The following is a 26,392-nucleotide window of genomic DNA, read 5'->3' as shown; positions in this document are numbered from 1 at the left end:
GCATGAGGGACAGGCCCCCAGAGGAGGCCCCACTGTGTCCAGCTTTCACTGGACACTTACGGGTGCGTTGAGGCACTGCAGCTTCTTGGGAAAAGAAGTCACATCTTTGGACCCTTATCCTGAGAGATGATGCCTAGACCCTATGTTTCTAGCACAATCTTCACTCACAAAGCACCCCAACATCTCCCTGACAGCACACTTGAAAAGACAAGGGGACAGCAATCCAGGCAAACAATGTGAATGCAATGGCCCTGGGGCATAAAACAAAGTGGTAGTTTGAGGAACAGAGAGGAAACCAATGTGGCTGGAGCAAAGTGAGTGATGAAGAGAGTAGTTTAAGATGAGGCTGGAGAATGAGGCAAAGTCAGATCATTGCTGGACCTGACTTTGAAGGTGTACCAGAGAAAATAGACCGGTTGGGAGACTACTGTAGTAGTCCAGAGAACCAGGGTGTTGGCAGAGAAGAAAGAAGATGGACTCAGAATCCATAGGTCTTTTTGAAGGATTGAGTATAGAGAAAGAACCAAATAGGACTCCCCAGTTTCTGGCTTGAGCAGCTGGGTAGAAGGTGGTACCATCTACTGTGATGGGATGTTCTGGAAGAGGTCACGATTTGAGTACTTGAGTCATGCGCTCTATTTTGGACATGAGTTTGAGATGCCTATTAGCCAAACTGGCAGACATGAGGCAGACAGTTGTACCTCTAAGTCTGGAGTTCAGGCAGCAGCCTGGGCTGAAGATAAACATTCAGGAATTGGCAGTATTTAGATATTGAAAGACATGGGATTGAATGAGACCAATCTAAGGAGACAGTATAGATAGAGAGGGACCTGAGGAAAGCCAACATTTAGAGGTCAAGTAGAGAAGTAGCCAGCTAAGAAGACAGAATTGGGACCAGTGAGGTCACAGGAAACCAGAAGTTAGGAGCCACAGAGGAAACAGAGTTGCAGAAAAGAGCAAGTGGTCAGCCGTATCCACTGACTGCTGCTGTTAAATCCAGAAAAAAAGGCCTTCAGATTTGACGTTGTGATGACCATGCTGAGTGGACGTCAGCAGACTGGTCGGGAAAAAAGCAGATCGAAGAGGAAATTGGAGGTGAAGAAATGGAGGTAGAGGTGTAGCAATCTTTCAAGAACTTTAACGGCAAAGGAAATAGAGAAATGGAGAAAGGATTTGTTTTGTAAGGTAAGAGATCCTAGAACATTTGTACTCTGGGGGGTGATCCAGTAATGATCCCGTAGAGATTGAGACACTGACGATACAGGACACAAAAGATGATTGAAGAGTGAAATCCTCAGAACGAGAGTTGGATGAGCTTTGGCCTGACAGACACACACAGTCACCAGCATTCCCACTGACACATACACATCACCACCAATGGGCATGGTAACAAATCTGTACCCCCAATAGCCAAACCGACAGATGCACCCACCAGCCCACCAAGTCCCAGGAATACACACATACAGTATTCACTTGACACACACACACAAACACAGCAACTAACAGCCACACTGACATGTCAGATAGACCAACTTCTGTACCTCCTCTCACACAGAGGGGCCCCCAGTCCCCTCCATCCCCTTAGGGGCCCCTTCCCACCCTACCCTCTGCCCAATTCCCAGGCCCTTCCTCTCCCCAGTGACATTGCCCTCTTTGGAGGCAAATCCAGGCCTGGGCTAAAGGAGGACAGGGAGGGCTTCATATCCAATGAAAGGTTTTATTAAGAGAATGAGAGATGGGGAGATGGGGAGGTACATCAACTGCAGGGGCAAAAGAACCACAAATACAAGATCCCAGCGACAACCACAGGGCACCTGACACACCTTTCTTCCCTCCCAACCCACCCACAGCCCTTTGTGAGCAAAAACACCTTCTCCCTTCTGGTCCAGCTGGCCGTATCAGTGCATGGCCAGAAAACAGTGAAATGAATCCCCAACTCACTGGGATAAATAAGTTGCACTGGACATTTTTAAATTTCAAATTTAATTACAACATACATAAATAAATAGGACAGACAGCAACAGGACTGATGAGCAGCCTGGATTCAAGTTCTGCAATTTGTGCTTTATCTTCTTTGTTCCTTGAGGACCCCTCCTGCCCACTTCTTTCCAAGAGTAGGAGGGGTACAAAGAGTCCACTGGGGCCTCCTCCTTCCAGCACCCCTTTTCGGGGGGTAGGAGACTCTGGAATGAGGGGCACCAACTCCTCAGTAGCACCTCTGATTTATCAATTTCCCTCCTGCCACCAGTGAAAAACACAAAGGCTGTGGCCTCTAGAAGCACCCACGGCCACCCAGGCACCCTAATGGAAAGGGCTCTGCCCCATGAGCCAGACCTTTTCATGTCAATTTTCTCTTCAAACCCTTCTCAACCATCAAAGGTCAGAAAATTGCACACATGAGACAAATACCTGGGCCCTTAACTTAGCAACACACCACCACAGAGAGGCCACCCTCCCTTACTCCAAGCCAGATCCCCAACTCTGGGATCTCTGGATGAATGTTCTCTTTCTGGCCTGACTCTAATCCCACCTTTCAGTCCTTTCAGGCCCACCCCCAGGAGCTAAGTGCCTGTTTCAGGGCCTGGGAGCCCCTTAGGGATGCGGTGGGAGAAGCAGTTATTTCCGATGCTTGGCATCTTTCTCCGAAGCCTTAGTTTCACCGTGCCCACTGCCCACACTGCTTAGAAACATCTTGTCCAGCCCCTTGAGTGACTCCAACAAGTAGTTCTGGAAGGCAGTGAGGGCAGCACAGATGGCAGGCCCACCGAAGCCATGGGTGATGAGGCTAAAGTGTGTCAAGCAGCTCTGCACTCCGGGCTCCAGGATGAGTGCCGGGCGGCTGTTGCCCAGCGGTGAGCGGTCCTGAGCCATCAAGTCTGCAAACTCCTTGCAGATCTGCCTGGTAGGAGAAGGAGGGCCAGAGGTTGGAGGACAAAAGTCTGAGCCCAGAGAAGGACCTACTACATGCTAGGCATTTTACAGACATTAGCCACACTATTGCTGACCCTCCCAACAGTCTGCAAAATGATGAACATACTGTTTTTCACAGAAAAGGTAACTAAGGTTCAGAGAAGTCATGTGACTAGCCTAGTATCACACAGCTAATAAACAACACACGTCGATTACCCTATAATCTTTCTTTTTTGGATGTCTGGCCCATATTCAAAGTGCAGCTCAGCTACTTACTACCTTATATAGGAAACTTTCCTTGATTCCCCCTCCCACCCCAAACACCCAATGCTTCACAGAACTTTGTCTTTGAAGCTATTAGGAAACAATCCAGAATCTGCCGGAAATAATAACTAGCAGTGAATATAATTGAAGCCTGGATGCTGTGCCAAGCACACTGTCTGCATCATCTTACTTAATCTTCACAAACAAGTCTATACTATTATTATCCCCATCATATGGACAAGAAAACTGGTTTCAGACAGGTTGGATGACCTGTCAAGGTGACCAAGCTGGGATCTGAACCTAGCTCTAGTTTGCAGCCATTCATTATTCATTCCTTTGTGCATCCTGTGTGTGGCTCGGGCAAGAGGATCACTCATCATTCATCTTCGTGTCACCATGAAAGCCAGCCAGTATCTTACACAGGACTGAGGCCCACGAAGTGCTTGATGAGTGAGCTGATTAGTGAGCACGTGAGCCCCACCCTAGGTATGTTTCTCCAGTGACAGTATGAGCAGCCTCAGAGGTCTCTCCATTTGGCAGTCCCAGGAGTCTGTGCTTCCTCTTCTGCCTTGGGGACTTGAGGAAAGCCTCAAAGGCAGGACGGTGGAGTTGTCAGTTTGAAGGACTGCGTTAGGTGGGAGGACTGGATGTTCCAAGCTGGAAACAGGCAAACCCAAGGATGTGAGGACAGGGTTGCCAGGAGTGGGTGGAGTTTGTGTGGGTCAGACTGTGGGGCCCTCAAAAGAGTCTGAACTTTAGCCTACCAATTGGTAGTTCTCAGATTTCTCTCTCTCTTTTCTTTTTTTTTAAATTTTTTTGAGATAAGGTCTTGCTCTGTCACCCAGGCTGGAGTGCAGTGGCACGATCCCAGCTCACTGCAGTCTCAACCTCAGCCTCCCGAGTAGCTGGGACTACAGGTGTGCACAATCACTCCTGGCTAATATTTTTAGTGCAGATGGGGTTTTGCCAAGTTGCCCAGGCTGGCCTTGAACTCCTGGGCTCAAGCAATCTGATCACCTCAGCTTCCCAAAGTGCTGGGATTACAGGCATAAGCCATTGCACCCAGCCTCTCTCTCTTTCTTTCTTTCTCTATCCCCCTCCTCTCTCTGTCTTTTCTTGCAGTGGGACTGCCAAAGTGTGAATGCTTACGTTCCCCAGAATTCATATGTTGAAATACTACCCCCCTAGGTGATAGTATTAGGAGGTGAGGCCTTTAGGAGGTGATTAGGTCATGGAGATGGAGCCATCATGAATGGGATTAATGCCCTTATTATAAAAGAAGTCAGAGAGAAACCCATTCTCCCTTCTACAATGTGAGGCCACACAGCAAGGTGCTGTCTATGAGCCAGAAATCAGGCCCTCACCCAACACGGAATCTGCCTTGACCTTGAATTTCCCAGCCTCCAGGACTACGAAAAATAAATTTCTCTTGCTGGCCGGACGCGGTGGCTCACACCTGTAATCCAAGCACTCAGGGAGCCTGAGGCAGGTGGATCACCTGAGGTCAGGAGTTCGAGACCAGTCTGGCCAACATGGTGAAACCTCTACTAAAAATACAAAAATTAACCAGATGTGGCGGTAGGCACCTGTGATCCCAGCTACTCAGGAGGCTCAGGCAGGAGAATTGCTTGAACCCAGGAGCCGGAAGTTGCAGTGGGCCGAGATTGCACCACTGCACTCCAGCCTGGGCAACAGAACAAGATTCTGTCTCAATAAATAAATAAATAAATAAAAATTTCTGTTGTTTATAAGCACCCAGTTTATGGTATTTTGTTATAGCAGTCCAAATAGACTAAGATAAGAACTCTTTTGGAAGAACTAAATCTTTCACCTTTTTTTTTTTGAGACAGTGTCTCACTATGTCATGCAGGCTAGAGTGCATTGATGCAATCATGGCTTACTGCAGTCTCGACCTCCCAGGCTCAGGTGATCCTCTCATCTCAGCCTCCCAAGTAGCTGGGACTACAGGAGTGCACCACCACACCTAGCCAATTGTTGTATTTTTAGTAGAGACCAGGTTTCACCATGTTGCCCAGGCTAGTCTCCAATTTCTGGGCTCAAGCAATCCGCCAGCCTCAGCCTCTCAAAGTGCTGGGATTACAGATGTGAGCCACCTTGCCTGGCCTGAAAAACTAAATCTTGCAGCCAGGCATGGTGGTTCACGCCTGTGATTCCAGAACTTTGGGAGGCCAAGGCAGGTGGATCACCTGAGGCCAGGAGTTCCAGACCAGCCTGGCCAACATGGTGAAACCCCGTCTCTACTTAAAATACAAAAAATTAGCTGGTCCTGGTGGCAGGGGCCTATGATCCCAGCTACTGAGGAGGCTAAGGCAGGAGAATTGCTTGAACCCGGGAGGCGGAGGTTGCAGTGAGCTGAGATCGCACCATTGCACTCCAGTCTGGGAAACAAGAGTGAAACTCCATCTCAAAAAACAAAAACAGGCCAGGCGCGGTGGCTCGAGCCTGTAATCCCAGCACTTTCGGAGGCCGAGACGGGCGGATCACGAGGTCAGGAGATCGAGACCATCCTGGCTAACACGGTGAAACCCCGTCTCTACTAAAAAATACAAAAAACTAGCCGGGTGAGGTGGCGGGTGCCTGTAGTCCCAGCTACTCGGGAGGCTGAGGCAGGAGAATGGCCTAAACCCGGGAGGCGGAGCTTGCAGTGAGCCAAGATCCGGCCACTGCACTCCAGCCTGGGTGACAGAGCGAGACCCCGTCTCAAAACAAAAACAAAAACAAAAACAAAACTAAATCTTAATGGAATGCTAGTTTGTTAAACAGGCCCTGAGGTGCCCTCGCAGGCCTAGTTTGAAAATCAATGCAGCGGAACCGTTGAAGATGCTTGTGCGGGGGAGCAGATACACGTGCAGGGAGGTTGGGACCAGGGAGACGCTAGGGTGAAGGTCTGGGAGTGAGATGAAGACCTTAGTAGAGGAGGCAGCATGTGAACGGTGGTGAGGGAGGCACAAAGGGACTTGCAGAGCAGTCAGGCGTGACTTGGTGGCCTGATGGACATCACTGGAGCAGAGGGTTGATGGGCAAGGCTAGAAGAGGGAGCCTCACACCTGCGATGGGGACTGGGGCTGGTGGTGTCCTGGGAGTGTATGTGGGTGTAGGACCCATGTGTGAGCCTGTGTGAGCCAGTATGTGACACCACTGTTCTTGATGCATGGAACCCAGATATGTTCACATGTAGTGTCCATGTGTGCTCCAGGAGCTTGTGAGGAGTGTTCATGTATGCCTGAGTATGATAACCATGATGCACAAATATTACCCATATGTGGCGCCCAAGTGTGCCCATGTGGCATGCACACATGTGCCCAGGATAGCCTAAGCAGGGAGCCTAGGTGCCCATGTGTGGTGCCACATGGGCCGCACGTGCGTGTGTGTGCTCAGCGCTCGTGTACACAGCAGCGCGCAGGTACGTGTGTGTGTGCTCACTGCTCGTGTACACAGCGGCGCGCAGGTAGGTGTGTGTGCTCAGCGCTCATGTACACAGCGGCACGCAGGTGCGTGTGTGTGCTCACTGCTCGTGTACACAGCGGCGCGCAGGTGCGTGTGTGTGCTCACTGCTCATGTACACAGCGGCGCGCAGGTACGTGTGTGTGCTCAGTGCTCGTGTGCACAGCGGCGCGCAGGTACGTGTGTGTGCTCACTGCTCGTGTGTACAGCGGCGCACAAGTACGTGTGTGTGCTCAGTGCTCATGTGCACAGGGGCACGCATGTATGTGTGTGCTCACTGCTGATGTACACAGTGGCATGCACATACGTGTGTGTGCCCACTGCCCGTGTACACAGTGGTGTCCATTGTGCCCATACATGTCTGTCTGTGCATGGCAGCCACGTGTGCCTGTGCGTGGTGCCCTCACTCACTTGGCGGCCAGCAGCATGCTCTTGCGGCTGTGCAGCTCCCCCGGGTCAGCATGCTGTCGGCACAGGTACTCGGCGGCTGCCTTAGCTGGGAACTCCGTCTCACAGACGTAACCGAAGTCTCGGGCCAGGTGCACGGCCTCTCCTGGGGGGAGGGGAGCTGTCACTACTGCCAGGTGTACCTCTGTGCCTGGAACACAGCTTTGAACCTCTGACCCCTTGGCCAGGAGGATCCTGCTCCATCCTGCCTCTGTAGATGCCCCCTCTGACTTTCCTTCCCAGCCCGGCTCCAGCCCTGATTCCATTGCCCTCCCTTGGGGCCATTAGGGTTGGGCTCTGAGCTCAGATATGGGAGCTGGGCCCACCATGTATTCCAGAGGCACCAACCTCCAGGGGAGGGGGCTGTGACCCCCTTCATCACTTTACCACATCCAAACACTGGCTACTCCCCACTGACACACTCACACCCACACATCCACACCCACGCACACATACACGCACACTGCAAGGTCTCCATTGCACATGCATGCACACATGTACAAAGACTACACACAGAAATCACAAACAAGCCTTCCACATGACAGAGAGCATGCACACAGATACTGCAACACTTACACGGATACACTCACCACTCAACACACCCTCCTGCATTAGAGACAGTCACACCAGACAACTCACTTGCCCTCGCAGCCACTCCCATGCCCACCTTCAGGCCTCACTCACCTTCCACTAGCGAAGTCAGCAGCGTCACGCTGGCAGCCTTGCGACGGCCAGCTGGCAGGTTGAGTCCAATCTTCTCTAACCGTTCCCGCAAACACCGGCCCCCATTTTTGGACTTGGCCCTTGACATGCACAGAGAGAGACAGACGTACAACTATGAAGACAAGAGAAACGCGTGGAGGCCAAGTGACCGCCAAAGGGCCTTGTTGCCTCCACCAGCCCCTGTTGAGGTTTGGGTCTGGTCCTGGGGATGCTCTGGGGTCTCTTTCAGCAAGGGCACAACCTCTTCCTAATCTCCCATGGTTTTGCAGCCAAGACAGAGGCGGGGGGCCAGCACCCAGCTCCAGGAGCCCTTCAGTTCACTCTAGTCCTCTCAACAGCAGGGGCAGCCAGGGTAGGCATCCTGGGATCTTTAGCACACCAGATGGCCACACACAGCTACCCTGGGATACACAGACCTATATGTAGAGACGCGCAGTGACATACAGAAAGAGAGACACATGGGGAGACATAGGTACACACACAGCCACCTGGGGACTCACACACACACACACACACGTGAAAGAAGAGAGACACGTAGAACCAGTAGAGACAGACATATGCAGAGACACAGACTCAGACACCTAGGGACACAGAGACACAGGATCACACCAAGTCAGGGTCCCAGGAACACATGTACAGACACTCAGGGACTCACAGAGATCCGCCAAGATGCTACGAGTAAGGAGATATCCCCTATGACTGCACAAATGCCACTCCCACACACCAGATGGCCAAACATCCATGTGACTAGCTCCAGATGCACAGGCAATCATACACACACACACACACACACACACACAGCAGGACACACTCTAGGCCACACATCCCACTAGAAGAAACACAGGATACTCACACTCATGGAAACATGCTCCTGGCCATCCGCTACTATAGACACATGCACACACACACACACGTCCACACCATCCTCAGACTCATCCAAGCTCACGGCCCTGAAGCAGAAATACCCTTCCCAGGCACAAGGACATGCACAGAGAGAAAGAGACACAGGTCTAGGAAGACGAACCATGGACTACCATGCCCCACACCCCAAAACACACAGGGTCTACGCTGCCGCGCAGAATGGGCCTTGGGTCCTGGGGTTCACTTCCTGGAAGGGGGTTGAGGATGGCCCTCTCTCTTCCCCAGACCCAGTCTCGTCCTGACCAGTGTGGATGAGTTCTCCATCCCTTCTCTGTGCCCAGCTTCTTTCTCTGCCCACTTCCCCACCCCAGACCCACAGACACGTGGTGGCCACCAAGGACCTGGGCCGGCCCCCATAGCATGCACAATCCAGAGTCCTCAGGGCCTCCCCTCCCAGGGAGACTGAGGCAGGGGGGCTAGGTGAGACTGGCCTCCTCTCTGATGCCCTGAGAAGGCCTGAAGAGGCCAGGGATCCAGCCAGGTGGGGAATCGAGGGCTGGCCTTCCTACCTGCGGAGGACACCCCCCAGGAGGGAGGCGTTGAGGCACTCAGGAGGCGAGAGTCGCCGCTGCACCTCCCCCACCGTCACCTTGTACTTGGATGTCGAGCTGAGCAGTGAAAGCCGGCCGGGCACAGAGCAGAAGACCTCACCAGGATTCGTGATGCCGCCCACCAGGCTGTCTTTGGCCAAGGAGAGGGCTGAGAGGCTGCTAGCTTTGGAGGGGATGGGCACTGTGGAGAAGAGCAGGGAGAGGGAAACACTGAGCCAGCGACCATCGCACACAGCCCCACTCGAGGGAGGGTCTGGTATCCTTGCTTTATGAAGGGAGAAACGGAGGCACGGTGAGATGAAAGTGACTCGTCCAAGTTCCCTCAACTGATGGATATGAACTCGGAGACTGAGCTCCGAGCTGTCTGGTTCTTAAATCTGTGTCCCCCTCACTGGACCAAGCTGGTCCTATCTTAAACTCAAACAGCTCCAGCAGAATCTTGGTGTTTTAGCAGATGCCATCAGAGAGGGACTTGGATGTAAGGATATGAGTGTGAGCTGGAGGCAGGACCACTGGGGCCCTGCAGCCCAGGGCTGGGCAATCACAGGGAGTCCCCAGATTCCCTCTTCCCACCCGTGATTCCCACGTCTTTCCTCCCCACCCTCCCACCCCACCCCTGCATCAATGAGGGGCCTGGAGACTGTGGGCTCCACATCCCCGGGCCAGGGAGGTTATTGCGCTATTAATGCCTTCAGCCCTGGCCCTCTCTTCCTGCCAAGTCACTCTGCGAATGCTAAAGGAGACCAGGAGATAGGCCCTATACCCCCTCCCCAAACACTCCCTAATTATCTGCTAATTGTCTGAAGACCAGAGAAGGGAATTTGAGAGTTAATTTTTTTCTTTTTTTTTCTTTTTTTTTTTGAGATGGAGTCTAGCTGGCACCAGGCTGGAGTGCAGTGGTGTAATCTCAGCTCGCTGCTGCAACCTCCGCCTCCCAGGTTCAAGCGATTCTTCTGCCTCAGCCTCCTGAGTAGCTGGGACTATAGGTGCCCGTCACCAAGCCTGGCTAATTTCTGTATTTTTAGTAGTGATGGGGTTTCACCATATTGGCCAGGCTGGTCTCAAACTCCTGACCTCGTGATCCACCTACCTTGGCCTCCAAAAGTGCTGGGATTACAGGCATGAGCCACCACACCTGGCCAGAAGTTGATTTTCTAAAATTCACTTAGACATTATTGGCTATAAGAGAAAGGAAGTTCTTCCTGCAGTCTAACCTCCATCCTCTTGCTTAGCCTCGGGGAAAGGGAGAATATTGAAGCACTTGCTTCTTTAGCGGAATCTTTTGGCCCTCTCTTCCTTTAAGGAGGTGAGAGCCTTGGTAGACAAGGCCTCATGTGTGCATCAGGCTCGAGTGTGGAATCTGGGACTAATAGCTACTGAGCACTCACTGCTGTGAGGTCCCATAGATAAACCCACTCAGTCCTTGGAACAACCCACAAGGGGCTACCCTTATCACTATTCCCATTTTACAGATGAGGAGACTGATGTCCAGAGAGGTGAAGTAATATGCCTGAGATCACACAGCTGGTAGACGGAGAACCAGTAGCAAACCCAAGACTGCAGTCTCAAAGGCGGTGCTCTTAGCCTTCCAGCCTCTTGGCAATATTGGCTGAGCACTTGCATGCCAAGAATGGTGCCAGGCCTGAGGAATACAAAAGTAGGAAAGGCTAGCCTGATCCCAAGCCCGGCAGAACGTCTCATCTCTCCCTCTCTGGATAAACCTCCCCACCCCCACCCAGCAGCCCAGCCAGAAACCTCTGTGATACCCTCTGCAACCCTCTCCCCAACCACATCATCCCATCCATCACCACATCCCGTCCATCACTACATCCTGTCCATCACTACATCCCATACATCACTACATCCCATCCATCACTACATCCCATCCATCACCACATCCCGTCCATCACTACATCCCGTCCATCACTACATCCCATACATCACTAGATCCTACAGCTTTCTTTTTTTTTTCTCCCACCCCTGCCCATCCTATGACTTTCATTTCTTTATATGCCTTGGATGTGGCCACTCCTCTGCATGCTCACAGACACAGGTTCACTTCCCACGTGAATTTATCCACAGACCTTGCTCTGGTCTCCCTGCTCCAGTCCAGAGGGATCTTTCCGTCTGGATGCATCATTCTGCAGCTGAAAACTCATCCTAAAACTCATTAGAGCCCGGTCAGTTCCCTGAGACTCAAATCCCAGCTCCAGAGCTAGACAAAATGTCACCTGTCAATGAGGGCCACATGCTGAAAGTTCAAAGACGTTAAAGTGGGACAGCAAGTAAGGAGCAGAAATGAACCCTGAACTCTCAGCACTGACTCCAAAGTTTACAGCTTTAACCATCATGTTACAATGGCCTCCTTCACCCTGCCTTGTGTTCTGGCTCTGCCTGCCCCTCTTGCTGAGTCCCCATTTGTCTGTTGGGCTCTAGACCCAAGCGACCAAGGGAAATATAATGTGAGCCACATGTATACATTTACATTTCCTAGTGTGCACCTTTTTTTTTTTTTTTTTTTGAGACAGGGTCTTGCTCTGTTGCCCAGGCTGGAGTACAGTGGTACAATCACAGTTCACTGCAACCACCACCTCCCAGACTCAAGCGATCCTCCCACCTTAACCTTCCAAGTTGCTGGGACTACAGGTGCATGCCACCATGCCTGGGTAATTTTTGTGGGTTTCATAGAGATGGGGTTTCACCATGTCGCCCAGATTGGTCTTGAACTCCTAGACTCAAGCTATCCGCCCACCTGCCTTGGCCTCCCAAAGTGCTGGAATTAAAGGGGTGAGCCACCAGGACTGGCCCACATTTTTAAACAGTAAAAAGAAACATGTGAGGTTAGTTTTAATCAATATAATAGTAAATAATATGTAACATTTTAGTATATTTTGTTTATCCCAGTACATAAAAAATAGAATCATTTCAACATGTAATCAATATTTTTTAAATTATTAGTGAGATATTTTACATTGTTTGAAATTAGTTTTCAAAATTCAATGGACATTTTATGCTTAAGCATATCTCAATTCAGACTAGTCACATTTTGGGTGCTCAAGAGCTACACGTAGCTAGGGCCACCTTGGTGGACAGCACAGCTCCAGGCTTCAAGGGAGGAGGGGCTCAACAGGTAACATAGTAAGTGGGCTGTGGGGGAGGTTGGCAGGCTGGAGGGGCACCTTATGCGAAGTCCTGCCAAGTAGGACACAGAGCTCCTGGTTTGTTTGTGTTTTTGTTTTGTTTTGCTGGTTTTTGAAACTAGGATTCTGGATTTTTATGTGAACTCTCCGGATTTTTAAGCATTGGCAATGATTCAAAGATTTAAAAACCCAGCACAGGCCAAATGGAACAAGTGTGAAGTGCCTCCTGGGATGTGGTGACTCCCAGGCTGTGAGCTCTTTGAGCCCCACAGTGCTTCTTTGGTTCTCAGGGGCCCTTCTCCACTCTACTGAGTTTAGGCATCATCCCCTGTGCAGAGCTTCCCTCTCCTGCCCCCCAGCTCCCTCTCACCCCCATCCCTGGCCTTACCGCACTGAATCTTCCTGGTCTGTTTCCACGGCTGTCTTCCCTACCAAGTATGAGTGTGTCCAGGGCAGGGTCTTGGCACAGGTGGTCATGAGTGAATGTGAAATAAACTAATGATGCAAGGGCCCTGGGAACCCAAACTGAACTATACTGCATGTATTAAAAAATTATACCTCGAGCTTGACTTTAAACAAATAAAACTACAAATTGGGCCAGGCACAGTGGCTCACACCTGTAGTCCCAGCACTTTGGGAGGCTGAGGTTTGCTCGAGCCCAGGAGTTTGAGACCAGCCTGGGTAATACAGTAAGACCTTGTCTCTACAAAAAATACAAAAATTAGCCAGGCATGGTTGCACACACCTGCAGTCCCAACTACTGTGGAGGCTGAGGTAGGAGGATTGCTTGAGCCCAAGAGGCAGAGGTTGCAGTGAGCTGACCACACCAGCCTGGGTGACACAGTGAAACCCTGTCTCAAAAACAAAAACAAAACCAAAAACTTACAAATTGATAAATTAAAAATAAAAAGAAGGGCAAAGTAACTGTCTTCCCTCCCATCACCCCTCACCAGAAGTAGGGGTCGGAGAAACAGGATGAGCAGCCTTCTCCATCCAACTTCTATTAAAACCTAGGGCCTCGGCTGGCTGAGCATGGTAACTCACACCTGTAATCCCAACACTTTGGGAAACTGAGGAAGGAGGCTCACTTGAGCCCAGAAGTTCGAGACAAGCCTGGGCAACATAGTGAGACCTCATCTCTACAAAAAAATTATTTTTTAAGTTAGCCAGGAAGGGTGGCATGTGCCCATAGTCCCAGCTGCTTGGGAGGCTGAGGCCACAGAATGATTGGGTGCGGTTTGAGACAGCAGTGAGCTATGATTGCGCCACTGCACTCCAGTCTGGATGACAGAGTGAAACTCCATCTCAAAAAAATAAAAATAAAAAAGGGTGACTATACAAAAACTGTATGCCCTTGTGATAAATACAGCAATGAGGATGAGCTGGAGTGTGGAGGGATGTGGTAGCCTGCATATGGATATTTGCAAGTGCTTTCTCCTGTTGATGCCAGATTTATGCAAACATAGGTGCTGCTAGATATAAGGAAAGACATGACATTGCTCATGTGTTTGTGTATATGAGTGACAGACCTTGCTGCTTCCCCTACCTGTCCCTTTTTTTCTCAGAGCCTCTTCCCTTTTAAGTGGCAAGAGGAATGGAATCCACGGTTAGGGAAGCAGATGGGTCAGGGAAGGGGCAGTGATGGAGGCAGGAATTAAACTAGCACAGAAGGCAAAGCGGAGACACTAAAGTTTGTCTCCGACACGCACAGGACAGGATTCCCTGTGGTGACTCCTGAAGCTGAAGTGATCTAATGGTGTCCTGCTGGTCACAGATGCAGAAGCCATTCACACACACACACAGACACACACACACATTCCTGCAGACACAAGAGCTCCGTTATTCAACCTGTCAGACAAGGCACTCTGTCCACAGGTGGTAGATATGGTCTGACTTCAGAACCTAGGGAAGTGTGCAACAGACTCTCCCAGAAGGCTTGTTAAAATTGCAAGTTTTTTCTAGAAAAAACGTAGGAGGCCAGGCGTCGTGGCTCACACCTATAATCCCAGCACTTTGGGAGGCAAGGCGGGCAGATCATTTGAGGTCAGGAGTTTGAGACCAGTCTGGCTAACATGGCAAAACCCCATCTCTACTAAAAATACAAACAACAACAACAACAGAACTTAGGAGAAAAATCTTCGCGACCTCAGGTTGGGCAAAGAGTTCCTAGATACAACACCAAAAGCAAGGCCCATAAAAGAAAATGATGGGGCCCGGCGCGGTGGCTCACGCCTCTAATCCCAGCACTTTGGGAGGCCGACCGAGGAGGGTGGATCACGAGGTCATGAGATCGAGACAATCCTGGTTAACATGGTGATACCCCGTCTTTACTAAAATTACAAAAATTAGCTGGGCATGGTGGTGCGTGCCTGTAGTCCCAGCTACTCGGGAGGCTGAGGCAGGAGAATCGCTTGAACCTGGGAGGCGGAGGTTGCAATGAGCTGAGATCGCGCCACTGCCCTCCACCTGGGCGACAGAGTGAGACTCCGTCTCAAAAAAACAAAAACAAAAACAAAAACAAACAAACAAAAAAGAAAATGATAGGCCGGGCGTGGTGTCTGACACCTGGAATCCCAGCACTTTGGGAGGCCGAGGCGGGCAATCACCTGAGGTCGGGAGTTTTGAGCAGCTTGGCTAACATGGTGAAACCCTGTTTCTACTAAAAATACAAAAATTAGCCCAGCATGGTGGTGCTCACATGTAATCCCAGCTACTCTGGAGGCTGAGGCAGGAGAATCCCTTGAACCCAGGAGGTGGAGGTTGCAGTGAGCCAAGACAGCGCCACCGCACTCCGGCCTGGGCGACAGAGCGAGAGTGGGAAAGAAAGAGAGAAAGAGAGAAAGAGAGGAAGGAAGGAAGGAAGGAAGGAAGGAAGGAAGGAAGGAAGGAAGGAAGGAAGGAAGGAAGGAAGGAAAATGATGATAAATTGGACTTCATCAAAGTCTAAAGCTTTTGCACCTCAAAAGATAGTATTAAGAAAATAGCATGGTGTGGTAGCATGAAGATGTAGTCCCAGTTACTTGACAGGCTCAGGCAGGGGGACCACTTGCATTCAGGAGTTCGAGGTTGCAGTGTGCTATGATCTTGCCTGTAAATAGCCACCAAACTCCAGCTTGGACAACATAGTGAGACCTATCTCTAAAAAAATTTTTAATTAAAAAAAAAAAAAAGAGGCTATGAGCAGTTGCTCACACCTGTAACCCCAGCACTTAGAGAGGCCAAGGCAGGAAGATCACTTGAGCCAGGACTTCGAGACCAGCCTGGGCAACGTAGCGGGACCCTGTTTCTATGGGAAAAAAAAAAAAAAAAAGATAATTTTTAAAAATGTAAAACAAAATTAAAAATTTAAAAATAGAGAAGAAAAAGATAAGCCACAAACTGAAAGAAAATATTTTCAAATCATCTATCTGATAAAGGACTGTATTCAGAATATATTATATAAAGAACTCTTATAACTCAACAATAAGATAGCAACCTAAATAGAAAATGGTCCAAATATGTAAATAGACATTTCACTAAAAATGAGAGATGAATGGTTAATAAGTACATGAAAAAGTTCTTAACATTATTAGTCATTAGGAAAATGCAAATTAAAACTATACTGAGATACTACTTGATGGTTATAATAAAAAAGACAGGGGCCAGGCACAGTGGTTCATGCCTGTAATCCCAGCACTTTGGGAGGCCGAGGTGGATGGATCATGAGGTCAGGAGTTCGAGACCAGCCAGCCTGGCCAACGTGGTGAAACCCCGTCTCTACTAAAAATACAAAAATTAGCCGGATGTGGTGGTGCGTGCCTATAATCCTAGCTGCTGGGGAGACTGAGGCAGGAGAATCACTTGAACCCATGAGGCAGAAGTTGCAGTGAGCCAAGATTGTGCCACTGCACTCCAGCCTGGGTGACAGAGCGACACTCGGTCTCAAAACAATAAATAAACAAAAAAGGCCAGGCGCGGTGGTTCATGCCTGTAATCCCAGCATTTTGGGAGGCCAAGGTGGGTGGGTCACCTGAGGTCAGGAGTTCAGGACCAGCCTGACCAACATGGAGAAACCCCCTCTCTACTAAAAATACAAAATTAGCCGGGCGTGGTGAAGCATGCCTTTAATCCCAGCTACTTGGGAGGCTGAGGCAGGAGAATCACTTGAACTCAGGAGGCGGAGGTTGCGGTGAGCTGAGATCGCATCATTGCACTCCAGCCTGGGCAGTGAAACTCCGTCTCAAAAAAAAAAAAAAAAAAAAGACAATTCTGAGTGTAGGATGTGGAAAAGTGGAACCCTCACACATTGCTGGTGAGAATGCAAAATAATACAGCCACTTTAGAAAACAGCTTGACAGTTTCTTAAAAATTAAACCTAAACCGACCATATAATCCAGCAATTCCACTCCCAGGAATTTACTCAAAAGCACTAAAAATATATGTCTACACTAAGGCATGTATGTGAATGTTCACAGCAACATTATTCAAGACAGCTAAAAAGTGGAAACAGCCCAAGTACCTGTCAACTGACCAACGGATAAACAAAATATGTTACACCCATACAATGGCATACTACGCAGCAAGAAAAAGAAACAAGCTGCTGATAATAGTTTGTTTCTTTTTATTGCTGCTTCTTTTACTTAGTATAATGTTTGGGGCGAGCCTCAAAAACATTATGCTAAGCAAAAGGAGCTTGATGCAAAAGTCTGCATATTTATATATTCTATTTATAGAACATGTCCAGAATATGCAAATTTACGGACAGAAAGCAGATCAGTAGTGGCCTAAGGCTTGGGGTGAGAATGGGGATTAGCTACAAATGGGAACTTCTGGGAATGACAGAAATGCCTCAGAATGAATTGTGGTAATGGTTACACAACTCTACATTTACTAAAAATCATCAAATTAAATTCTTACAATGTGTAAATTTTAGGTATGTAAATTTTACCTCAATAAATCAGTTAAAAAATGCAAGCTCCAGGGCCATACTTCCAGGGTTCTCATGCAATCAATGTGGGGTGGTGCCCAAGAAATCTGCATTTTTAACAAGCATCTCCTGGGGGTCCTGATGCATGTGGTTGCTTACACTACACTTAGGGTACCACTGGTCCAAAGCTTGAAGGGGCTGGAGCAAGAGGAAGGTAGATGGGAGGGGAAGTGACCTGCTCCCCAGCCTACACTGGGGCACGACATGTGCAAATGTCCTCCCTAGAGTTTCCTCATCTCCCCTGCTGGGACCTGCTGACTACGTTTCCTTCTCATCAACTGCCAGAGGGTTTCTTTCTTTTTTTTTAAGACGGAGTTTTCCTCTTGTCGCACAGGCTGGAGTGCAATGGCGCGATCTTGGCTCACTGCAACCTCCGCCTCCTGGGTTCAAGCGATTTTCCTGTCTCAGCCTCCTGAGTAGCTGGGACTACAGGTGTGTGTGCACCACCACGCCCAGCTAATTTTTGTATTTTTAGTAGAGACGGGATTTCACCATGTTGGTCAGGCTGGTCTCAAACTCCTGACCTCAGGTGATCCACCTGCCTCGGCCTCCCAAAGTGCTGGGATTACAGGCGTAAGCCACTGGGCCCGGCCCAGGGTTTCTTTTAAATATAATTTCTATCCTTCACTCCCGTGCTCCAAGATTGTCCATAGCTCCCACCGTTTTCAGGTAAAGTCCAAACTCTATCTGCACATTTTTAAAGTTGCTTTCTGGGGCAGAGAGTAGCCTGGGAGGCAAGTGAGAAAGGGTTGTGGAAGTGCAAGTTCAGATTCTGTAAATTTTTGATATTTTGTTTATCATGGAGTTTTACACTATTTTCATTTAAAAAGCCAAGCGTGGTGGCTCATGCCTATAATCCCAGCACTTTGGGAGGCTGAAGTGAGCAGGTCACTTGAGGTCAGGAGTTCGAGACCAACCTGGCCAATATGGTGAAACCCCACCTCTACTAAAAATAAAAAAATTAGCTGGGCGTGGTGGCGGGTACCTGTAATCTCAGCTATTTGGGAGGCTGAGGTACAAGAATCTGGGAGGCAGAGGTTGCAGTGAGCTGAGATCGTGGTGCTCCACCCCAACCTGGGCGAGAAAGTAAAACTGTGTCTCAAAAAAAATAAATAAATAAATATTTTTTTGAGACAGAGTTTCGCTCTTGTTGTCCAGGCTGGAGTGCAATGGCGTGATCTTGGCTCACTGCAACCTCCACCCCTTGGGTTCAAGTCATTCTTCTGCCTCAGCCTCCGGAGTAACTGGGATTACAGGTGCCTGCCACCCTACCCAGCTAATTTTTGTATTTTCAGTACAGACGGGGTTTCACCATATCGGCCAGGCTGGTCTTGAATCCCAGACCTCAGGTAATCCACCCACCTCAGCCTCCCAAAGTGCTGGGATTACAGCAGGGTGTGAGCCACCATGCTGCCCAGCCTTTTTTTTTTTTTTTTTTTTTTTTTTTTGAGATAGTCTCACTCTGTTGCCCAGGCTGGAGTGCAAAGGCATGATCTCGGCTCACTGCAACCTCTGCCTCCTGGGTCAAGCAATTCTCCTGCCTCAGCCTCCGGAGTAGCTGGGATTACAGGTGCCTGCCACCCTACCCAGCTAATTTTTGTATTTTTAGTAGAGATGGGGTTTCACCATGTTGGCTAGGCTGGTCTCGAACTCTTGACTTCAAGTGATCCAGCCTCCGAAAGTACTGGGATTACAGGTGTGAGCCACGGTGCCTGGCCTATTTATCTTGATTACTGAGTTTTTTGGCACCCTCTCAAATTCTGTCCCAGAGGTCAGTATCTCACTCATCTCACCCATGTCCTGGCTGCTTAGAGATTCTCTGGGAGGTGGAGACCCTCCCCAGCTTCCTCCTCCTTCTCCAGGGCCAAAGACAGCAGGGAAGAGGGCTACTGTTTACATCAGCTCCTGTCCTAGAGATCCCCTGAGATTGGACAGCTGAGCCTGAGGAGCGGGATTCCCCATCCTCAAGTAGGTAACCACTCACTCTCCTGCAGAGGGAATGAGGGATCCATCTCAGTTCTCAACCTTGACCACTCCCCTCCAGCTCTGATTGTATAGCCTGAAACCCACACACGGTTTGTAACTTTTTTTTTTTTTTTTTTTTTTTTTTTGAGACAGAATCTCGCTCTGTGGCCAGGCTGGAGTGCAGTGACGCGATCTTGGCTCACTGCAATCTCCGCCTCCCGGGTTCAAGCGATTCTCCTGGCTCAGCCTCCCGAGTAGCTGGGACCATAGGCGTGCACCACCTTGCCCGGCTAATTTGTTTGTAACCTTTTTAACCTGTCTGGCTTTTCCACAGGGAGGGCATTTGCACATGCAGTGTCCTGTGTGATGAAAGTAGCCCTTTTTACACACCCCCTCTTTCAGTGCACTCAGACTTCAAAACCCATTGCTCGTTCATTCAACAAACACCCACTAAGCACCTCCTGAGCCCGGTTCAACTATCTCTCATCTAGGCGCTCACCCAACCTCGGGCACTCACCGCGCCTCCTCTGAGCTCTTTCCGCGGCCCGTACAGCCCCTGCTCACTGCCCTTCTCGGCTGGAAAATATTGTTAAGTTCCGTCTCCCCACCAGTCCTGCTTGCTTTCTGTGTCTCTGGGATAAGTTGCAAAACTGGAGGTGACAAATGTGGGCAGGAAATGGAGAGCTCCCTTATTTGCCTAGGGTCAGCCTCAGTCCCGCCATCTCCTGCCTAATATCGCGGGTGCAACTGGCGGGCGACCCGGAAGTGTGTGGTAAGAAGCCGGGGCTTCGCCTGGCCGCCCCTCCCGGACACTCGCCTGCAGTCAGCGAAGCTTTTGCAACCCAGGTCTGGGCCCTGCGTGCTCCCGGCGGCACTGGCCAAGTCGAAGCCCGAGAACCCCCACTGCGGGGATGTGAAGGCCGCTTCTGGGGTGGGGCTGAGGCTGCAGCTGCCTCCCTTTAGCACCAAGTACCCCAACCTTCAGGGACACAGCCGCCCCTCCCGCCCAGGCTGAGGGCACTGCAGGGATCCGACGCTTCTGGTGGCCAAAGAGCGACTTTCTCTGATTCCAGGGCCCTGGCGGGGCAGGCTCCAGTACCGCACTCGGCGGACGCCGAAGGTCTGTGGGACAGGACAGGGGTTCCGCGTGCTGTCGGAAGGGCAGAGGACGAAGGAGGGCGCTAATTCACTCCCCACGGGGCTGGCGGCGACTCCGAGTCCCGCAGTGACCGCGGAGGGCCAAGGTGAAAACTGCCGGGGGCGCCGAGGGCGGGTGTGGGGAGGGGCGGCTCCAGGGAGCAAGGAGCCCACGGGCCTCGCCGCCTGCCCTAGGTCGCCCGCCCACGCTTCCCCCTGGGTCACGACCTCCGGATCCAGCTGTGCCCGGTTGCTGCCCCTTCCCCTTTGCTGCAGCGCCGCGGGCTGTAACTCGACGTCTAGGCTGAGGCGTCCAGGGCGCAGTCTCCGCTCAGGTCGCCGGCGCTCCACTCGCTCCACTCTGCCCCACTCCCGCTGGCGCTGGGGTCCCGCTGGCGCTGGGGTCCCGCTGGCGCTGGGGTCCCGCTGGTGCTGGGGTCCCGCTGGCGCTGGGGTCCCGCGGTTGGGCACGCTAGTCGGCGCGGCCCCGCCCGGCCCGGCTCCAGGGAGCCAGCGCGCCGCACCCGGGATGTTCGGACTCTCCTTGTGTTCTTTGCACTGCTTTGGAGGATTTTGGCGCACCCCCAGGATCTAGGAGTCTTGTTTGAGAGAAACTGGCCCTGGGAAGGCCTCACATCCAGTCTCCTGTCTCGGCTTTGGACCGGGTTCCGTGTTAAAGTGCTCAGAGCACCAGCTGATCCTTCTACCCTTGCGCAGGGCAGAGATCCCCAAGCCCCTTTCTAAAATGCAGGGTCTTAGCCTTTCTCAGGGAGTCAGTGAACCTAGACTCCCAGTCTCTTGAGCCCAAGTGTGCGTAGGGAACTGGGGACCACCACCATGCTCATATTTCTGGTGGCCAGGAAGTCCAGGCAGGCTTTTGCCCACTGCAGACGGATCTCTTTCTTCAGGGGTCAAGAAAGGCGCTGTCCAGTAAGCCAACCAAGCCCCACCAGCAGAGGGGCGCTGCAGCCCGCTTCGTAGTGTCTTTGGCAAGCCCCCAGTTCCAAGAGACACAGGACACAGCCCCAATTCCACCACCCCCCAACTTCCTGCCCTGTTGCCTCATCTTCCCCCCTACACACTCCAGGCCATCCAGCCAACCCCCAGCTCCTGGTAACTCAGCCCCAGCTCCTGGAAGTCCAGGCCCAGCCCTGCCACCACCACTTCCACCCTGGCCTCCCCTGAGAACAAGTGGAGGGCAAATAGAGCCCAGGCTTGAATTCACTCATTTGAAAAACAACTCGAGCCAAATCCTTTGGGAGCAGTGCCTGCCTGGGGCACCGCAGGCTCATGTGCATCTCTGAATTCTTTCCCGCACCTGCCCCAAAGGTAAGGAGGCTGCTGCCCAATGCCTGGGTCCCTCTGAGTCTCTGCTCCTTTCTGGCTGTCCCTCTCTTTTTGTCTGTCTCTCACCTTCCCCTGGCATGGCCAGAACTTGGTCCTCAGGCCAGAAAAGGTCCCTGGATTTTACTAATGCCAGGAGTCACACAAATACTCCTGTATATACACAGAGAGGGCCCTCGCATGCTTGGAAATCCTCAGATTACCAAAGAACAAAGTGCAGGACACAACAGAGATACTGTACACATTGAGACCCCCACATGCAGAGAAATGCACACCAGCACACAGAGACACACCTCACAAACACATTCGCAGAAACAGACACACACTCCAAGAAATACTAGGACACCCATGAAGGGAACATTTCGGACACGCAGGGGACCCTGAACTCACATAGACACAGACACCCAGGAGCAGGTAGGCCCTGACTCAGGTGCATACACCCTAACACACAGTATTCACACACCAGCTCCCCTAAGTCTAAATGCTGCAAGAGACTCCCACAGAAAGAAAATTCCCCCAGAGGCCTCCAAGGCCCTGCCGGGAAGGAAGGGGAAGGAAGGGAAAGAAAGTGCCTGCCAGGCTCCGAAATGCTAAGGCTCTGTAAAGTGAAAATCATTTCCCCAGCTCCGTGGGAACAGCACTTCCATTCCCACCTTTTAGGGAAACAGGGAAGTGGTTTAACTTGTTCTGCAAATCAACTCCAGATCCACAAGAGTGCCCTCCCCCTCGGCGGGGAGAGGCCAGGCTCCCAGTGCTGCAGCCCAGTGAAGGCTGACCCGCTCAGGCCCACCCCAGGCCGCAGGGTGCTGGGCAAACTCACCAAGCCCGCACCTCTGCCTAACCGCTCGCTGGGCCGGGAAGACTGCCTGGTGGACACCCAGCCTGGCGACACATAGGAGGCACGGCCGGTGAAGAAAATGGATCTATGCACCCAGGGCCTGCACCATCTCGCCCGGCTCTGCCCTGACAGATACACACCATTCCTTACCTTTCTTGATCACGGACTGGTCTAGAAGGCTCATTCCCAGCTCATCCGTCGCCTGCAAATAGCAGAGGGTGGCGGTGAGGGCGCATAAAGCCCTAGGCGCCCATGGCTTCCCAAGCCCCTGCCACCCCAGGTCCCTGTCTTCTCCCCGCAACGCGCACCACCTTCGCTTGGGGCGGCGACGGGCAGGCCCAGGAATCGCCATGTCCAGGCACCGAGCTGGAGCCCTGGGCATCTCACCGTGCAATGCAAAAAGGAAATTTTGAACTACTATGTCTCTCTTCGCCCCAGGTGCAGGCTGCCCCATGGATGCCATACGTGGCTCAACGGCCCAGCGGGGAGAAAAGTGATTCGGTCCCTGCTGAGGGTTGCTGCCACCCAGGCACTGCTGGCGGACTCAGTGCCAGACAGCCTTGACGGCCAGGCAATGTCTAACGCAGGAGGTGGGACGCATCCTCGGAGTCACCAGTGAGATGTGGCGAGCTGGGAGAAAAGTCGGGTTCCTGCATTTGTCACCTTCTGCCTCCAGCCATGGTAGTAAACCACCGTGGCCAGTCCCAACCAATCCCGGACCCCTCAGGTCTCACCTGCAGGTCCTCCAGACCGGGGGCCGCCGCCAGCCCCGGAAGGCCGAGCGGCGCGTCTGCCAGGCCGTGCGCGCCGTCGACCAGGCTGTGCAGGAGCCGGGGCACAGCGGCGGCGTAGTCACGGCGCGGGTCAAGGCCCAGGGCGCGGGCGGGCGGTGCCAGCAAGCCGGGTGGCTCCTCGTGGGCGCGGGCGGCTGCGCGGGGCGCTGCCCAAGCGGCCTGAGGAGGCTGCGGCTGCGCCAGGGGCGCCAGGCCGCCATACGGGTCCCCTGCCAGGTGGGGAAAGGCTGCGGCGGCGTCGGGCGCCTGACCGTAGGGCAGCGGTGGCTGCGGGTAGGGCGGCGGGAAGTAGGGCGGCTGGAAGTCGGCGGCAGCTGCGGTGGCTGGCGTGTGGCAGAGCGGGGGCGCCGGCCCGTAGGCCGCCTGGGGCAGAGACGACAGGCGGGCCCCGCCGGCCGCTGCGCCCAGCGCGTCGGGGCGCTCCTGAGGAAGAAGAGGTGTGCGTTAGGTGATCCACTGGCAGCTGAAAGGACCCCAGCCCGGAAGGCTCCTCCTCAGCTTGGGAGGGTCCAGCCGCCGTCCCTCCCGCTTCCTAGGGCCGGAGGTTTATTTCCCAGCCACCCGCGAGCGCAGGAGCCTCAGGCTGGGGACAGCGGTCACTTGCGCATAGCGTTCTCAGCTGACGGAGTCCCTACGGCTCCCTCCCTCTGAGATTTCGTTGGCGCGGGGCAGGAGGGTTGGAAAGTCCAGCACTCAGGCGCCCCATCCCCCGGCCGAGTATGTCCCGGGCCCGAGACTACTCACCATGGCAGAGTAGGTGTGCACCAGCATGGGGTGGTGAGTGCGGGGCGCGAGGCGTGGCGGCAGCGGAGCCCTAGCCCGACGGCGAGCGCTGCGGGCGGAGGCGCGGGGAGCCCGCACAGCCGGCGGGGGTCACGGTGCGGTAGCCAGGTGCGACCCAGCCGGGATCCTAGTGTGCGTGGGGTCCTCAGCGGTGGCCGTTCCGGTGCGGGTCCATGGAGGCAGGACGGACGGGCACTGATCGCACTTGGAAAAGTCGGTCAACGGGTGCCCAGCGCCCGCCCTTCCTCCTCTGAGCGTAGCCTGCTCCATGCACTCCAGTTATAGTGGCGGGGGCGCGCCGGGCCTCCGGGGGCGCGCATTAAAGGGACAAGCTATGGCAGTTCTCTCCCTTTTCCCCAGTGGCCGCCAAAGGGGAGGCAATGGCTTTGGCGGGATCGGGTAGGGTGAGTGGGGGGCGTGAATTCAGCCCACGTTGATCTGAGCCGCCTTCTGGGCTCGCAGCTCGCAGCTGCAGTGAAAGAAAGATTCGAGGCTGGGACGCAAGGGCCCTACATTTGTTCGGCTCTATCGCATCCTTGCCTTTAAGCAAAGCACTATTCTTCGCTGACCTCAGCTTCCTCGGTAAAATAGGTATCAATCCTTTCTCTAAGCACCTCAAGAGACTTTGGATGAGGTGGGCAATCAGGAACGTGGAATAAGTTTGTGAGCTGCAGACTCAAGCCTATCTGCTCATGCGCACAGGTGTGCCAGTGTGTGTGTGTGTAGGGGGTCTACCATCACAGTCTCTCCTGAATGGTTCTGGATCAAAATTCCCCGAAGGCGCCCACTTCACTCAGGCTTCCTGGGCTGAAAACTTCCAAGGCCACACCAGGCTCTGAGGGAGCTGGAGACACAAGCTGGCCAGACAGAGAGAGACTTACCTGGGATGGATTTGGGTATGAGCTCCACCTGACCAGGGGCCAAGATATTTGTGAAGCCCCAGGCGACCTGGGCTGATTGAGTGTGGGCATGAGATACCCAGAGACTGTTGAGTGACTGTGTGTAACTGACTAGCATGGATGCCATGTGATTGTTACACTAACATGCACAGGCTACATGTTTGTGTGTTACCATGGCAGGCAGTCCCTGGCCGTCAAGCAAGTTCCAGTCTTTATAGTCACTCACTCTTTCTTTCTCCCCAAACCCAACCCTCCCCTCCTGAGAAGCAGAGACAGGGATTAAAGATGGACAAATGAGAGGCATGCTAAGGAGAACGGGAATTAAGAAGCAGAAGGAAGATGTTTCTGAAAGCAAGAAGACGTGCAGACCAGGGCGAAGTAGAAATCATCACAGCAGACTTAGTACAGAATGTGCCAGCCTCTGCGCAAAGTGCTTCACGAATATCGGGTTATTTAACACTCACAGCAGCTCTAGGAAAGAGATACCCGTATCATCCCCATTTTCAGGGGAGGGGTGAGGTATGGAGAGGTTAAATGGTTTGCCCAAGGTCAAGCAGCTAAGTGGCAGAGCTGGGGTAACCTGGCCTTGGCCCCTCTCTGCTCAGAATCACTATTCTCTACTGCCTCAGACTCAGGGGCTTGGATTTAGTCCCGACTCTGGCTGACTGTGTGATCCTTGCTACATCCCGTTTCCTCTGTGATCTCAGTTTCTGCAACTTTGACAACACCAATAAAAAAGCAGGGGAAGGCAGAGAAGACTAGTTTTTTTAAGGTCCTTTTTTGTGAAGTAGTAAATGAGAAGATTAAGGTAAAATTATTGATATAGAAGAAGCGATGATAGTGACACCATTAACTCATGGAATGTTTGGTTCTTTTTTTTTTTTTTTTTTTTTTTTTTAGGCGGAGTTTCACTCTTGTTGCCCAGGCCGGAGTGCAATGGCACGATCTCGGCTCACCACAACCTCTGCCTCCCAGGCTCAAGCAATTCTCCTGCCTCAGCCTCCCTAGTAGCTGGGATTATAGGCATGCGCCACCACGCCCAGCTAATTTTGTATTTTTAGTAGAGACGGGGTTTCTCCATGTTCGGAAGTCTCGAACTCCCGACCTCAGGTGATCCACCCGCCTCGGCCTCCCAAAGTGCTGGGATTACAGGCGTGAGCCACTGCGCCCGGCCTAGAATATATGGTTCTAAGTGGGTATCCCAGAAGGCGCATGGCAGGTGCAGAGCTCAGGGCTGGATGATCT

The 26,392-nt window shown here is 52.2% G+C and overlaps 1 protein-coding gene across 1 annotated transcript; it reads right to left on the bottom strand.

Moving 5' to 3' along the window:
• Positions 1-1,971: 1,971 nt before the first annotated feature.
• Positions 1,972-24,886, bottom strand: TFAP2E (transcription factor AP-2 epsilon). The gene is made up of 7 exons (XM_025383903.1): positions 24,210-24,886; positions 23,406-23,888; positions 22,822-22,873; positions 9,240-9,462; positions 7,771-7,889; positions 7,051-7,192; positions 1,972-2,899 (listed from the first exon to the last, which is right to left on the bottom strand). The coding sequence occupies exons 1-7, from the start codon at positions 24,234-24,236 to the stop codon at positions 2,617-2,619; spliced, it is 1,329 nt and encodes a 442-aa protein (XP_025239688.1). The 5' UTR covers positions 24,237-24,886; the 3' UTR covers positions 1,972-2,616.
• Positions 24,887-26,392: the final 1,506 nt, after the last annotated feature.

This window comes from Theropithecus gelada, chromosome 1, assembly GCF_003255815.1.
Source record: "Theropithecus gelada isolate Dixy chromosome 1, Tgel_1.0, whole genome shotgun sequence".
Taxonomy (NCBI): Eukaryota; Metazoa; Chordata; class Mammalia; order Primates; family Cercopithecidae; genus Theropithecus; species Theropithecus gelada.
This window is presented reverse-complemented; position numbering and strand designations above follow the sequence as displayed.